The sequence below is a fragment of the Notechis scutatus genome, chromosome 4, assembly GCF_049901735.1.
Source record: "Notechis scutatus isolate UNSWTSFEM ecotype Mainland chromosome 4, rNotScu1.2, whole genome shotgun sequence".
Lineage (NCBI taxonomy): Eukaryota > Metazoa > Chordata > Lepidosauria > Squamata > Elapidae > Notechis > Notechis scutatus.
In genome coordinates, this window is record NC_142012.1 from 165,359,670 (window position 1) to 165,376,866 (window position 17,197).

At 46.3% G+C, this 17,197-nt stretch overlaps 1 protein-coding gene across 3 annotated transcripts in view; it reads right to left on the minus strand.

The window, feature by feature from the left end:
- DIS3L2 (DIS3 like 3'-5' exoribonuclease 2) overlaps positions 1 to 17,197 on the minus strand; it is a 241,485-nt gene that overhangs the window by 35,523 nt on the left and 188,765 nt on the right. For all 3 annotated transcript variants that reach the window (XM_087965561.1, XM_087965559.1, XM_087965560.1), the window contains one exon: positions 7,323 to 7,402. In XM_087965561.1, the coding sequence (XP_087821687.1) occupies positions 7,323 to 7,402 (80 nt within the window). The remainder of the gene's footprint in view (positions 1 to 7,322; positions 7,403 to 17,197) is intronic.

Consider the following 17,197-nt stretch of genomic DNA (forward strand, 5'->3'; position numbering starts at 1 on the left):
ACCAAGCTCAGAGAACACCAAGGTCCCCCCCTCAGATTAGAAAAACGTAAAAATAAACTTTGGGCTGCTTTCCCTCCTTAGAGCAGGAACAGGTGACTCGGGTGCCCTGCGGAAATTTTAAGAGGACAGCTTCCCAAACGGATGGTCTGAATCAGATGGACATCTGGAGTTCATTATTTTGAGGCCAATGGCTGCCCAACCGAGGCTCCTCTTCAAAAGCAATATATTTTTCAAGAGCAAAATACTGGAGAAGCTCCAACTTCGGGGCTTTTTTTCCTAGAAAAAAGGATATTGGCCGAGGTAGGATTTGGGGTGGATTCAACGAGTGAGGTTTGGCTTAAAACCTAACACCTCTCTCTCTCTCTCTCTCTTCCACAAAGGGCACTTATTGCTCTAAATTTGGGCTTGTCATCATACTAGGACGGAGGTCTCCAACCGTGGCAACTTGAAGACTTGTGGACTTCAACTCCCAGAATCCCCCAGCCAGCAGAGCTTACTCTCTTATTATCCCTTCCTCTGCAATCTCTCTCCACTTTAGGAGATTTTAAGAGAGAGGAAAAACAGGCACGGCTGGCTGGGGAATTCTGGGTAGTTGAAGTCCACAAAGTCTTAAAGTTGGCAAGTTTGGAGGCCTCTGCCTTAACCGTTAGACTAAAGACTTTGTGGACTTCAACTCCCAGAATCCCCCAGCCAGCCGTGTCTGTTTCTTTTTTCTCTTCACCTCCTAAAGTGGGGAGATTGCGGAGGAAGGGATTACAAGAGAGTAAGCTCTGCTGGCTGGGGGATTCTGGGAACTTAAGTCCACAAAGTCTTTAGTCTAACGGTTAAGGCAGAGGTCTCCAAACTTGGCCACTTTAAGACTTTGTGGACTTCAACTCCCAGAATCCCCCAGCCAGCAGAGCTTACTCTCTTATTATCCCTTCCTCTGCAATCTCTCTCCACTTTAGGAGATTTTAAGAGAGAGGAAAAACAGACACGGCTGGCTGGGGAATTCTGGGAGTTGAAGTCCACAAAGTGTTAAAGTGGCCAAGTTTGGAGACCTCTATCTTAACCGTTAGACTAACGACTTTGTGGACTTCAACTCCCAGAATCCCCCAGCCAGCCGTGTCTGTTTCTTTTTTCTCTTCACCTCCTAAAGTGGGGAGATTGCGGAGGAAGGGATTACAAGAGAGTAAGCTCTGCTGGCTGGGGGATTCTGGGAACTTAAGTCCACAAAGTCTTTAGTCTAACGGTTAAGGCAGAGGTCTCCAAACTTGGCCACTTTAAGACTTTGTGGACTTCAACTCCCAGAATTCCCCAGCCAGCACAGCTTATTCTCTTGTGATCCCTTCCTCTGCAATCTCTCTCCACTTTAGGAGGTTAAGAGAAAAAAGAAACAGACACGGCTGGCTGGAGAATTCTGGGAGTTGAAGTCCACAAGTCTTAAAGTGGCCAAATTTGGGGACCCCGGTCCTAGGCAGGACATGAAGACACCCTTGTCCAGAATCAGTGTGCAGGTCATCCTCGACTTACAACCAACCGTTCACTTAGCAACCGTTCGAAGGTACAACAGCCCCCGCCCTAAAAAGGGACGGACAATGGCTTTTCGCATAAACGCTGCGGTCTCTCCAAAGTCACGGGATCAAAATTCGGATGCTTGGCCAACCGGCATGTACTTACGATGGTGGCAGTGTCTTGGGATCCCCTTTTGTGACCTTCGGACAACCACTGCGTCACTAACTGAGCAGCCGCAGGGCTTCGCTTTGCAAGCGTGGCAAGAAAGGTCATTCAAACAAGGGGGAAATTCACCGAACTGTCTGGCTTAACAGCAACAATTTTGGGCTCGATTGTGGTCGTAAGTCGAGGACTGTCTTAGTTAATAACTAATACGCTGGTGGGCGATGGGACCCCTTTGTCCCACCTGGTCAGCCAATATTTGTCAGCAACTTTAAAATGGGTGAACTTCAACTCCCAGAATACCCCAGACAGAAGTATGGACTTCAACTCCCAGAATTCCCAAACCAGAAGGAATAGACTTCAACTCCCAGAATTCCCCAGACAGAAGTATGGACTTCAACTCCCAGAATTCCCAAACCAGAAGGAATAGACTTCAACTCCCAGAATTCCCCAGACAGAAGGAATGGACTTCAACTCCCATAATTCCCAGCCAGAAAGCATGGACTTCAACTCCCAGAATCCCCCAGACAGAAGGCATGGACTTCAACTCCCAGAATTCCTCAGACAGAAGGCATGCACTTCAACTCCCAGAATTCCTCAGACAGAAGGCATGCACTTCAACTCCCAGAATTCCCCACTAGTAGGAATGGACCAACCCCCAGAATTCCTCCAACGGTTGGAAAAATATTCAGATCTCCCTCCTCAAGTGAGAAAGGACTGGGGAAGGATTGTCAAAAAAAAAAAAAAGCCAAGATGGAAGATTCCAACCGTATGATGAAATTCCAACAACTCTTTGACTCTCTGCCTGACTAATTTTATTTTTTTTAGTTTGACTGATGAAGCTACTTGGATGAGTAACGAAACATCTCAGATTAACAAACTCAGATTTAACCTTTTTTTTAAAAAAAGGATACTTTTGGCCTAGATGATTGAATCTTCATTGACATATTGCAATACATTTTGGGGAGAAACCCCTGTAGTTGGTTTGGCAAGAGTTGGTATTTTCCAACGACTCTCCAACTCTCTGCCTATTTTTTTTTAAAAAATTTTTTGACTGGGGAAGTTACTTAGATGAATAACGAAACATCTCAGATTAATAAACTTTGATCCACTTTTTAGATACATATGATGAAAGCTCCCACCCCCTTTTTATATGCATCACAAGAGGGTGGAGCTTCTCTGGCATGGTTGTGGCTGCCATCTTGACTTTTTTGACCACTTCCCCTGTGGTCAAAGGACCATCCACAGAATACACACTCTTTCCTTCTAGAAAGCCTGCAGTGTATATGGCTACCAGAAGAGGAAAAACAACCCAAAAGACATTCAAATAAACCAAGATTATTCTGAGTAGACTTTTTCATCGTCATTCTTGTCGTCAATCATTATATTTGCATCACGCTTTTCCGTTAAAACAGTGTTTCCCAACCTCAGCAATTTTATGAGGTGCGGACTTCAACTCCCAGAGTCCCCCAGCCTGCATGGCTAGCTGAGGAATTCTGGGAGCTGCAGTCCACCCATGCTGGTTGGGGAATTTTGGGAGTTGAAATCTTAAAAATTGCTGATGTTGAAAAACACTGCGCTAAAAATTGCTCCAGAATAAATACAGGATGAAGCAAAACAGGTGTTTTAAAAAAAAAAAAAGACTTAAACTGGGAACAACAACAGCTGCCAGATTAAATTTATTTCAGCATCGAATCGGCTGACAACTTCTCTGAATTAAAACGCCTTTGTTTGCCCTTCAGGGAGCAACCTCGAAATGTTAAATGAAAGTGGTTTGTAACTTTTTGACAGGCCGAAGCGTGTGCATCACACCATCTCTTGGTTGCGCTTAAATGAGAGCATCCTAAATTGTCACCCCGCAAATGTACAAAGCTGCCAGGAATTGGGTGTGTTATGTGTGCCTTTGTGTGGGTCTGTTTGGAATGGGATGCTGTTGCCACGTATCACTGGAGGGTTCAGAACAGAGGTCTCCAAACTGGGCAATTTTAAGACTTTGTGGACTTCAACTCCCAGAATTCTCCCCAGCCAGCGTAGCTTACTCTCTTGGGATCCCTTCCTCTGCAATCTCTCTCCACTTTAGGAGGTTAAGAGAGAAAAAAAAACAGACACGGCTGGCTGGGGAATTCCACAAGTCTTAAAGGCACCAAGTTTGGGGACTCCTGGTTTACAAATTCTTGCTGCTTCAAATCACCTGAATGCGAGAAGATGCAGCATGTAAATGCTCATCTGAGATCCAGCACGAAGCACAGATTTTCCCTGTGAGGTGCTGAAGCCTGCAGAGATCGGGGGGCTATAGATATTCCCCCTAATTTTCTGTCCCACAGATTGGAAACGTCCATTTCTGCTTTTAAACCAAGCACTGCTTCCTATCCTGATGAAATTCAGAAAACTGTGATTTAATTGAAGTTCAGTTAGGGAAGAATTCAGGATCGGAAACAAGTCGTTGGGCCCTTCCTTTTTCTCGGTAGCTTTGCCTGAGGGCAGGACAAGAAGCAATGGATGGAAACTAACCAAGGAGATAAGCAACCTAGAACTAAGGAGACATTTCCTGACAGGGAGGACAGTTAACCAGTGGAATGTCTTGTCTCCATGATGGGAGGTTTTTAAGACGAGATTGGACAAAGGTTTGTCTGAAATGATATAGAATTTTGTGCTCAAAACAGGGGGGGGTTGGACTAGAAGATCTCCAAGGCCCCTTAGGAGTAGGGGGTGACATAACAACAGTGTTCCAACCTTTGAGGGGCTGCCACAAAGAAAAGAGGCAGTCAAGCTATTCTCCAAAGCCCCTGAAGGGAGAACAAGAAGAGATGGATGGAAACTAATCAAGGAGAGAAGGAACGTGGAGTTCAGGAGAGGTTTTCTGAAAGTGAGAACCATCAGTGGAGCAGCTTGCCTCCAGGAGCTGTGAAGGCTGCAACGCTGGAGGTTTTTAAGCAGGGATTTGTCTGAAATGGTATAGGGCAAGGGCCTTCAAACTTGGCAAGTTTAAGACTGGTGGACTTCGACTCCCAGAATTCCTGGAGCTAACATGGACTGGAGGAGGAATTCTGGGAGAGTTCAAGTCCACCAGTCTTAAAGCTGTCAAGTTTGAAGACCCCTGTATCTATCACCTATCACCTATCTATTTATCATCTCTCTCTCTCTCTCTCTTCTCTCTCTCTCTGTACCTACCTACCTACCTACCTACCTACCTACCTATTTACCTATCTATCTATCTATCTATCTATCTATCTATCTATCTATCTATCTATCTATCTATCTATCTATCTATCTATCTATCTATCTATCTATCTACCTATCTATCATCTATCACAAGGGTCTTCACACTTAGCAAGTTTAAGACTGGTGGACTTCAATTCCCAGAATTCCTGAGCTAACATGACTAGAGGAGGAGGAATTCTGGGACAGTTCAAGTCCACCAGTCTTAAAGCTGTCAAGTTTGAAGACCCCTGTATCTATCACCTATCACCTATCTATTTATCATCTCTCTCTCTCTTCTCTCTCTCTCTGTACCTATCTATCTATCTATCTATCTATCTATCTATCTATCTATCTATCTATCTATCTATCTATCTATCTATCTATCTACCTACCTACCTATCTATCTATCTATCTATCTATCTATCTATCTATCTATCTATCTATCTATCTATCTATCATCTATCTATCTATCATCTATCGCAAGGGTCTTCACACTTAGCAAGTTTAAGACTGGTGGACTTCAACTCCCAGAATTCCTGAGCCAACATGACTGGAGGAGCAGAAATTCTGGGAGACTTGAAGTCCACCAGTCTTAAAGCTGTCAAGTTTGAAGATCACTGGTATAGGGTTTCCTGCCTGAGCAAGGGGTTGGACTAGAAGACCTCCAAGGTCCCTTCCAACTCTGTTATTCCGTTAAACAAATCACAGTCCCCTAATCTAAAAGTTCAGAAACAAAGGAAGAGGACCGTGGCAGTCTTTTTGTACTCTTTGAGGTGGATGGTTTCCTTGCCGGCATTTTATTACCCGACTAGGTAACATCCTCAGTGCACCGGGTAATGAAACATCTGCAGGAAAACCATCGTGTTCAGGTAATCTTCGTCAATCTTTGGAGGGCCGTTCCCGCAAGACCGAATAGCTTCTGAGTGGGAGGTGAAACAGAAAGAAAGGGAAAAAGAAACTGAGACTCTTTAACTTTTGTTAGAAACACAAAAGCCTAGTGTATTACTTGGAAAGGAACAATATGCAGCCCTTTAACAGAATAACAGAGTCGGAAGGGACCTCGGAGGTCATGTAGTCCAACCCACTGCTCAAGCAGGAGGCCCTAGACCAGGGGCGTCCAACCTTGGCAACTTTAAGACTTGTGGACTTCAACTCCCAGAATTCCTGAGCTAACATGACTGGAGGAGCAGAAATTCTGGGAGACTTGAAGTCCACCAGTCTTAAAGCTGTCAAGTTTGAAGACCACTGGTCTAGGGTTTCCTGCCTGAGCAAGGGGCTGGACTAGAAGACCTCCAAGGTCCCTTCCAACTCTGTTATTCCGTTAAACAAATCACAGTCCCCTAATCTAAAAGTTCAGAAACAAAGGAAGAGGACCGTGGCAGTCTTTTTGTACTCTTTGAGGTGGATGGTTTCCTTGCCGGCATTTTATTACCCGACTAGGTAACATCCTCAGTGCACCGGGTAATGAAACATCTGCAGGAAAACCATCATGTTCAGGTAATCTTCGTCAATCTTTGGAGGGCCGTTCCCGCAAGACCGAATAGCTTCTGAGTGGGAGGTGAAACAGAAAGAAGGGGAAAAAGAAACTGAGACTCTTTAACTTTTGTTAGAAACACAAAAGCCTAGTGTATTACTTGGAAAGGAACAATATGCAGCCCTTTAACAGAATAACAGAGTCGGAAGGGACCTCGGAGGTCATGTAGTCCAACCCACTGCTCAAGCAGGAGGCCCTAGAGCAGGGGTGTCCAACCTTGGCAACTTTAAGACTTGTGGACTTCAACTCCCAGAATTCCTCAGCCAGCTTTGCTGGCTGAGGAATTCTGGGAGTTGAAGTCCACAAGTCTTAAAGTTGCCAAGGTTGGACACCCCTGCCCTAGACCCATTCAGAGAAGTGGCTCTCCAACCTCTTCTTAAAAGTGTCCAGTGATCCTCTCCGCCGATTAGCCTCAGCTGGTGTTTGGAAAGCCGCGCGCGCACGATGTGTGCGATCGCCGAATCGGTAGGGAAACTGGTAGAATCCCACCAACTAGTTAATTGTTCTCACTGTTGGAAAGTTTCCCCTTCGTTCCAGGTTGCTTCTGTCCTTGATTAGTTTCCATCTGTTGCTTTGTGTCTTGCTTTCAAGGGCTTTGGATAATAGGTCGACTTCATCTTCTTTGCAGCAGCCCCTCAAATATTGGAATGCTGCTATTATGTCACCTCCGGTCCTTTTTTTTTTTTATTTCACTAGACCAGAGAAGTACTCAATGACTACAACCATCCTTCGTATGTTTTAGCCTGCAGTCCCTTAATCGCCTTGGTTGCTCTTCTCTGCACTCTTTCTTAGAGTTTCAACGTCTTTCTTACATCGTGGTGACCAACACTGGACACAATACTCCAGGCGTGGCCTTATGAAGCTGTACTAACACTTCGCGTGACCTTGATTCTATCCCTCTGTTAATGCAGCCCGGCGGATGGATCCTTACTTGTTGCTGTCCCGGTACTGATAGCTGTAGCAGCCTTGTGGCATCCCTGTCTCCTTGTCCAAAGTAAACGAGAGTTTCATCTGCAGGAGGAAGAGAAGGGAGGGAAGGGGAAAGAGAGGGAGGGAGGGAGGGAGGAGAGACAGAGAGAAAAGGACAGAGACAGAGAGGGAGAGGGAGGGAGAGGAAGGGAGACAGATAGAGAGAGAGAGAGGGAGAGGGAGGGAGAGAAGGAAGGAGAGATAGGGAGGGAGGGAGGGAGGGAGGGAGGGAGGGAGAGAAAGGGAGAGAGAAAGAGGTGGGAGGGAGAGAGACAGCGAGGGAAAGAGAGAGAGAGGAGAGGCAGAGAGGGAAAGAGAGAAGGAGAGAGAGGGAGAGAGGGAAAGGGAGAGAGAGAGGGAGGGAGAGAAGGAAGGAGAGATAGGGAGGGGAGAGACAGAGAGAAAAGGACAGAGAGGGAGAGGGAGAGGGAGAGAGAGGAAGGGAGGGAGGGAGAGAGAGAGAGAGAGAGGGAAGGGGAGGGAGAGAAGGAAGGAGAGATAGGGAGGGAGGGAGGGAGAGAAAGAGAGAGAGGGAGAGAGACAGAGGTGGGAGGAGAGAGAGAGGGAGAGAGAGACAGAGAGGGAAAGGGAGAGAGAGGAAGGAGGGAAAGGAAGAGAGACAGAGACAGACAGAGAGGGAGGGAAGGAGGGAGAGGAAGAGAGAGACAGCGAGGGAGAGAGAGAGAGGGAGAGAGAGAGGGAGGGAGAGAAGGAAGGAGAGATAGGGAGGGAGGGAGGGAGGGAGGGAGAGGAAGAGAGAGAGAAAGAGAGAGAGAGGAAGAGAGAGACAGCGAGGGAAGAGAGAGGGAAAGAGAGAGGAGAGAGAGAGAGGGAGAGGAGAGAAGGGAGAGATAGGGAGGGAGGGAGGGAGGGAGAGAGGAAGAGAGAGAGAAAGAGATAGAGAGGAAGAGAGAGACAGCGAGGGAAAGAGAGAGGGAAAGAGAGAGAGAGAGAGAGGGAGGGAGAGAAGGAAGGAGAGATAGGGAGGGAGGGAGGGAGGGAGAGGAAGAGAGAGAGAAAGAGATAGAGAGGAAGAGAGAGACAGCGAGGGAAAGAGAGAGGGAAAGAGAGAGGGAGAGAGAGGGAGGGAGAGAAGGAAGGAGAGATAGGGAGGGAGGGAGGGAGGGAGAGGAAGAGAGAGAGAAAGAGATAGAGAGGGAGAGAGAGAGTGAGGGAAAGAGAGAGGGAGAGAGAGAGGAGAGGCAGAGAGGGAAAGAGAGAGAGAGAGAGAATAACACATTTAGGCAATGTTCTCCAGTGCATCAGCAGCCATCGGGATCAACCAGCCTCCCCAAACCTGACAAAGCGCAACCATCAAAGGCTGGAATATCAACCCACTTTCCAAACCTCAAGAAGGAGTCAGATGGCCAGTAGAGAAAACGCTCGGGTTTCTTTTCCACTCTTTTTGTTAAGAGAAAGTGTTTGTGGTTCTTCTCAAATGGCAGGGGTCAGGACCGTTTCCCCGGCCTCATCCCTCTACACACAGACACACACACACACACACACACGCTGCAAACTCTCCACCCACACATCAATCCTGCCCTAGATGAATGAACGGGGCTCCCCTGACCTACAACTGCGGATGGAAAGCAAGATTCACCGCCGTAAAAGGTCTTGTGAAGGCTAGTCAAGACCTGGAGGCAGAAAAGAACGGTTGCAGGAAACGGGTAGGGCTGGTCTAGAGGAAAGAAGGACCAGGGGAGGCATGATAGCAGTCTTCCGGTATTGGAGGGGCTGCCCCAGAGAAGAGGAAGGGGGTCAAGCTATTCTCCAAAGCCCCTGAAGGCAGGACAAGAAGCAATGGGTGGAAACTAACCCAGGAGAGAAGCAACCTGGGATTAAGGAGAAACTTCTTAACAGTGAGGACAATTAACCTGTGGAACAGCTTGCCACCAGAAGTTGTGGGCGCTTCCATCACTGGAGAGCTTTTAAGAAGAAAGTGGATAGTCACTTGTCCAGGATGGATAGAATAGAATAGAATAGAATAGAATTCTTTATTGGCCAAGTGTGATTGGACACACAAGGAATTTGTCTTGGTGCAAATGCTCTCAGTGTACATAAAAGAAAAGATACGTTCGTTAAGGTTCAAGAATCATAAGGTATAACAATAATAGCCATAGGGTACAATAAGAATAGAATAGAATAGAATAGAATAGAATAGAATAGAATAGAATAGAATAGAATAGAATAGAATAGAATAGAATAGAATAGAATAGAATAGAATAGAATTCTTTATTGGCCAAGTGTGATTGGACACACAAGGAATTTGTCTTTGGTGCAAATACTCTCAGTGTCCATAAAAGAAAAGAGACATTCGTCAAGAAACATCAGGTACAACACTTAATAATAGTCATAGGGTACAATAAGCAATCAAATCATACTAGGAAACAGTGCATATAAATTGTAAGGATGCAAGCGACAAAGTTACAGTCATACAGTCACAAGTGGGAGGGGATGGGTGATAGGGAGGGATGAGAAGATTAATAGTAATAGTACTGCAGACTTTGTAAATAGTTGAACAGTGTTGAGGGAATTATTTGTTTAGCAGAGTGATGGCGTTTGGGGAAAAACCATTCTTGTGTCTAATTGTTCTGGTGTGCAGTGTCCTACAGTATATATTTATAGGGTCTCCTGTGAGGGTTGGACTAGAAGACCTCCAAGGTCCCTTCCAACTCTGTTATTCTGAATTAGTAAAGGTATATACTGAGTATTTTGGTCCCTTCCTTGTCTGCCTGCCTTGACAGCCAGCCATGTTCTACAGGGCGATGTTGGACAACATCACAAATGACACACACTTTCTAAACCGGTCTCGAATTTCCAGCAAATAATTTATCTCCTGTCCTTCGAGCCACAATTCTTCTCTCTCTCTCTCTTATTTTGTTTCTTTATTCCTCTCTTCCAAATCCTATTTAGCCTCTTGCTAAACACCCAAGCCAAATTGGTTTTCCATTTTTTAAAAAGACTTCTAATTTCGGTGCCTCCACACCAAATGGAGAAGTTTTCACCTTTCCTTTGGTCCCTGGACTTCTCTTCTCCTCTCCAGAAATTTACCGGAGGGACTCAGGAAAAGAGCTTAGAAATAACAGAATGAGATGATTGGGAGGGACCTTGGAGGTCTTCTAGTCCAACCCCCCCCCCCCCAAGCAGAAGCAGGAGACGCTCTACCATTCCAGACAAATGTCTGTTGAGTCTCTTGTTAAAAACCTTCAGTGATGGAGCAGCCACAACTTCTGGTGGCAAGTTGTTCCACTGGTTAATTGTTATTGTCAGGAAATTTCTCCTTAATTCAAGGTTGCTTCTCTCCTGGATTAGTTTCCATCCATCGCTTCTGGTCCTGCCTTTAGGTGTTTTGTAAAATAACGATGACTCCCCACACACACACCTTTATCTGGGACAGCCCCTCAAATATATTGAAAAATGACAATCATGTCACCCCTAGTCCTTTTTTCCCCAAATGCCATCACTCTGCTAAACAAATCATTCCCTCAACACTGCCCAACTATTGACAAAGTCTGCACTACTATCACTATTAATCTTCTCATCCCTCCTTATCACCCATCCCCTCCCACTTGTGACTGTATGACTGTAACTTTGTCGCTTGTATCCTTACGATTTATATGGACTGTTTCCTAGTATGATTTGCTTGCTTATTGTACCCTATGACTATCATTAAGTGTTGTGCCTTGTGATTCTTGACTCTTGACGAATGTTTCTTTTCTTTTATGGACACGGAGAGCATTTGCACCAAGACAAATTCCTTGTGTGCCCAATCACACATGGCCAATAAAAGAATTCAATTCAATTCAATTCAATTCAATTCTATCCTTGTTCCTTATTCCTCATTCTATTCTATTCTGTTCTGTTCTGCTCTATTCTATTAGTACCTTGATGAAAATATCTTCTTTTTTGTATATTGAGAGTATTTGCACCAAGACAAATTCCTTGTGTGTCCAATCACACTTGGCCAATAAAAGAATTCTATTCTATTCTATTCTATACTATTCTATTCTATTCTATTCTATTCTATTCTATTCTATTCTATTCTATTCTATTCTATTCTATTTCTATTTCTATTTCTATTTCTATTTCTATTCTATCCTAACCTTGTTCCTTATTCCTCATTCTGTTCTGCTCTATTCTATTCTACATTCTATTGTACCTTGATGAATGTATCTTTTCTTTTATGGACACAGAGAGCATTTGCACCAAGACAAATTCCTTGTGTGCCCAATCACACTTGGCCAATAAAAGAATTCAATTTAATTTAATTTAATTTAATTTAATTTAATTTAATTTAATTCTATTCTATTCTATTCTATTCTATTCTATTCTATTCTATTCTATTCTATTCTATTCTATTCTATTCTATTCTATCCTATCCTATCCTATCCTTGTTCCTTGTTCCTTATTCCTCATTCTATTCTATTCTATTCTGTCCTGCTCTATTCTATTCTACATTCTATTGTACCTTGATGAATGTATCTTTTCTTTTTTGTATACTGAGAGTATTTGCACCAAGACAAATTCCTCGTGTGTCCAATCACACTTGGCCAATAAAAGAATTCTAATTCTAATGCACTAGAGTAGATAGAACTCACCCAATAGCTGCAGGCAATTCATCCCAACAGTGAGAGAATGAGAAGACACCATGGGGAATTATTATTATTATTATTATTATTATTATTATTATTATTATTATTATTATTATTATTATTATTAAAAAGAGGGAGCAGGAGTGGGGAGGGCAGTGGAGAGCAAGCCCAGATTCAACAGCCCTGGGCAAGAAAAACTTTTTCCATGCTGAATGCAATCCTTTCTCCTACCCAGGGATCAGCCTGGAGGATTCCAGACCGCACATCTGCATAAGGAGCGATGATGCACTCTTCCCCACTTTGGTGTCAAAAGGAGAAGTGTGTACATTGGCAGCCCGGTTCGTAAAATGATGCTTTTCGGTGTTCGAGACTCCTTTCCCAGCTGGGGAACATGCTCAAGGAGGGGATCCCAGGATGGCCAGTAGCTGCCTTCGGGGACGGTGTAGAGACGAAGCTCGTGGTTTCAGAAAGGGAGGGAGATGGGAGTTAGAAGGGAAGGAAGAGAACGAGGAAGAACGAGGGAATGGGAGAAGAACAGAGGAAGAGGAAGTGGGAAAGAGGGAAGGAAGGGAAGAAGCAAAAGGAAGGTCTGAAAGGGCAAGGGAAAGAGGAAAGAAAGAGGAAGAGTAGCAGAAGGAGGGGAAGAAAGAAAGGGAGAATAAAGAAGAGGAAGAAAAGGAAGAAGAAAGGCAAAGGAAGGAAGGAAAGTGGGTGGGGGGGAAGAGGACTGGAAATAGAAGAAATGCGAGAGAAAGGAGGGAAAGGAAGGATAGTGGGGGAAAGAAAAAGAGGAAGGAAAGAAAAAAGGAAGGGGGAAATAGGAAAAGGGAGAGGAAGAGGAAGGAAGGAAGGAGAGGAGAAAAGGAGAAAGAAAAGAGGAAAGGGAAAATCAGAGGGAGTAGGGAGAGAAGGAAGGATGGTTTTAGGGATGGAGGGAGCACTGGCCAACTCAGGGAGAGGGATTTGGGAATGTTGCGCGAAAGACTCATTTGATGCGGCAGCTGTGAATACCAGAATAACTGAGTTGGAAGGGACCTTGGAGGTCTTCTAGTCTAACCCCCTGCTCAAGCAGGAGACCCTATATCATTTCAGACAAATGGTAGTCCCATCTCGTGCAGTGTTGGAGCATTCACAACTTCTGGAGGCAAGTTGTCCTGCTAGTTCATTGTTCTCCCTGTTAGGAAATTTCTCCTGAATTCTAAGTCGCTTCCCTCCTTGATCGGTTTCCACCCGTTCTCTCTTGTCCTGCCTTCAGGTGCTTGGGAAAATAGCTTGACCCCTTTCCTCTTCTTTGGGGCAGCCCCTCCAATACTGGAAAACTGCTATCATGCCCCCCCCCCTCGTCCTTCTTTTCACTAATCCAATTCCTTTAACGGAACTGAAGAAGCTCCTTGGATGAGAAGCGAAACGCCTTCAAAGAAAAACCAGAAAGTTGAGTTGCCTCTTGAAAAAGCAGCTGTGGGACAACCAGGACCTGGAGGCATAGAGATTTTTCATACGTTCTTCGCAGGGGGTGAGATTCAGCCGGTTCGGACCGGTTCACGCGAACCGGGCATTAAATTTACATCTGGTTCGTCGAACCAGTAGTTGAACCGACCGGCTGGCCCTGCCCACCCTGTTCTCACCTCCCAGGAGTCTCCACAGGGCCCGTTTTGGATGCAGGGAAGTGCAGGATCTACGTGGGGGCTCTGGGAGGGGGAAACCGGGCCTTCCGGAAGGACCGGAAGTCCAGAAACGGGCCTGTTTCCGGCTTCCAGAGGGCCTCCGGAGCTTGGGGGAGGCCATTTTTGCCCCCCCAGAGGCCTGAGGGAAGCCTCCGGACTCTGGGGAAGGCGAAAAACAGCCCTCCCGGAAGTTCCGTCAGGCCACGCCCACCATGGCCACACCCACCCAGCAACCAGGCAGTGAACTGAATCCCACCCCTGGTTCTTCGTATCTTTTAGCCTCCGGTCCCTTCATCCTTTTTGTTGCTCTTCTCTGCACTTTTTCTAGAGTCTCGACATCCTTTTTTTAATATCGTGGTGACCAAAAAAAACCCGGACGCGATATTTCAACCGCAGTCTTCTCAAGGCATTGGTTTTTTTAAAAAAACAACGGCAATGCCTTGGTAAGATCACACTTGGGAAGATTTCTCACCAGTTTGGGTGAGAAAGTTGAGAAAAGGCTGAATTGCATTGCATGCCTGGGAGAGAGGAGGGAGAAGGGGGGGGTTTAATTGAAGCTGTAGGGTGTTAATGAAGCCACGGTCCCGTGAAGCCCACCTACCGCGTGCCTGAGTTTGCTCTAACTTACTCCGACCCTGGGAGGACAGCTGACCTTTTACAGATAAAAGATCGCGACGGGGGGAGAGAGAGAGAGAGAGAGAGAGAGAGAGAGGCAGACAGAAAGAGAGAGAGAGAGAGAGACAGTCAGACAGACAGAGACACACAGAGAGAGAAAGACAGAGACACACACCAGAGACAGGCAGACAGACAGAGACAGAGAGACAGACACAGACAGACACACAAACACACACACAGAGACACAGAGAGAGACAGACGGAGACACACACCAGAGACAGGCAGACAGACAGAGACAGAGAGACAGACACAGACAGACAGACACACACACACAGACAGACAGAGACACACCAGAGACAGGCAGACAGACAGAGACAGAGAGACAGACACAGACAAACACACACACACACACACACACAGAGAGACACAGAGAGAGAGACAGACAGAGAGAGAGAGACAGACACACACACACACACACAGACACAGAGAGAGGGAGACTGAGACAGAGAGACACATAGAGACAAACACACACACACACACACACACAGAGAGACACAGAGAGAGAGAGACAGACAGAGAGAGAGAGACAGACACACACACGCACACACAGACACAGAGAGAGGGAGACTGAGACAGAGAGACACATAGAGACACACACACACACACACACACACACCAGAGACAGACAGACAGACAGAGACAGACAGAGACAGAGAAACAGACACACACACAAACACACATGCAGAGACATAGAGAGAGGGAGACTGAGACAGAGAGAGACACATAGAGAGACAGACAGACAGACAGACACACACACACACACACACACCAGAGACAGACAGACAGACAGACAGACACACACACACACACACACACACACACAGAGGGAGACTGAGACAGACAGAGGCACAGACAGACAGACTGACAGACACACACACAGAGAGAGAGAGAGAGAGAGACAGACAGAGAGAGAGTGGGGGGGAGAGAACTGCCTATCTTTGCAAACGTTTCCCTTTCTGAGCCCAGGAGAAAATTGCAAAACCGACTATTAAAGAGCAATGGCTCGATTTAAGCAGTTTTATCCTTCGGTTGGCATTGGATGCAGCCCCCGCGTTGGCTCATTAGACGCCGTGCCAATTCTGAGCTCCTCCACGGGGCATCCATCGGGAAGGGAGGCCAGCCGGCTGGCCGAGATGAAACTCGCTGCCCTCGTGAAGCGTGAAGCAAAGGCGAGGAAGGATCTAAAGGAGATTCATCCCAGGGCGTACGTCAATAACAACAACAACAACAACAACACACACACACACACACCCTGGGGTCACTAATCCAGGGCACTCATCAGGCTGCAGCCAGGTGGGAATTGCTAAGGTTCCATAACATAAATGAGAAATACAATAAATAAATTACAGAGAGACAGTTTGGTCTAGGAGTTAAGACACCTGGCTAGAAAGTGGGAGACTGTGAGTTCTAGTCCCACTTTAGCTATGAAAGGCTGACTGACTTTGGGCCAATCACCAGGAGATGGTGAGTTCTAGTCCGGCCTCAGGTATGAAAGCTGAATGAGTGACTTTGGGCCAATCACCAGGAGATGGTGAGTTCTAGTCCGGCCTCAGGTATGAAAGCTGAATGAGTGACTTTGGGCCAATCACCAGGAGATGGTGAGTTCTAGTCCGGCCTCAGGTATGAAAGCTGACTGACTGACTTTGGGCCAATCACCAGGAGATGGTGAGTTCTAGTCCGGCCTCAGGTATGAAAGCTGACTGACTTTGGGCCAATCACCAGGAGATGGTGAGTTCTAGTCCGGCCTCAGGTATGAAAGCTGAATGAGTGACTTTGGGCCAATCACCAGGGAGATGGTGAGTTCTAGTCCGGCCTCAGGTATGAAAGCTGACTGACTGACTTTGGGCCAATCACCAGGAGATGGTGAGTTCTAGTCCGGCCTCAGGTATGAAAGCTGACTGACTTTGGGCCAATCACCAGGAGATGGTGAGTTCTAGTCCGGCCTCAGGTATAAAAGCTGAATGAGTGACTTTGGGCCAATCACCAGGAGTCTGTGAGTTCTAGTCCGGCCTCAGGTATGAAAGCTGAATGAGTGACTTTGGGCCAATCACCAGGAGATGGTGAGTTCTAGTCCGGCCTCAGGTATAAAAGCTGAATGAGTGACTTTGGGCCAATCACCAGGAGATGGTGAGTTCTAGTCCGGCCTCAGGTATAAAAGCTGAATGAGTGACTTTGGGCCAATCACCAGGAGTCTGTGAGTTCTAGTCCGGCCTCAGGTATGAAAGCTGAATGAGTGACTTTGGGCCAATCACCAGGAGATGGTGAGTTCTAGTCCGGCCTCAGGTATGAAAGCTGAATGAGTGACTTTGGGCCAATCACCAGGAGATGGTGAGTTCTAGTCCGGCCTCAGGTATGAAAGCTGATTGAGTGACTTTGGGCCAATCACCAGGAGACGGTGAGTTCTAGTCCGGCCTCAGGCATGAAAGCTGACTGACTTTGGGCCAATCACCAGGAGATGGTGAGTTCTAGTCCGGCCTCAGGTATGAAAGCTGATTGAGTGACTTTGGGCCAATCACCAGGAGATGGTGAGTTCTAGTCCGGCCTCAGGTATAAAAGCTGATTGAGTGACTTTGGGCCAATCACCAGGAGATGGTGAGTTCTAGTCCGGCCTCAGGTATGAAAGCTGATTGAGTGACTTTGGGCCAATCACCAGGAGATGGTGAGTTCTAGTCCGGCCTCAGGCATGAAAGCTGACTGACTTTGGGCCAATCACCAGGAGATGGTGAGTTCTAGTCCGGCCTCAGGTATAAAAGCTGATTGAGTGACTTTGGGCCAATCACCAGGAGACGGTGAGTTCTAGTCCGGCCTCAGGCATGAAAGCTGACTGACTTTGGGCCAATCACCAGGAGATGGTGAGTTCTAGTCCGGCCTCAGGTATGAAAGCTGAATGAGTGACTTTGGGCCAA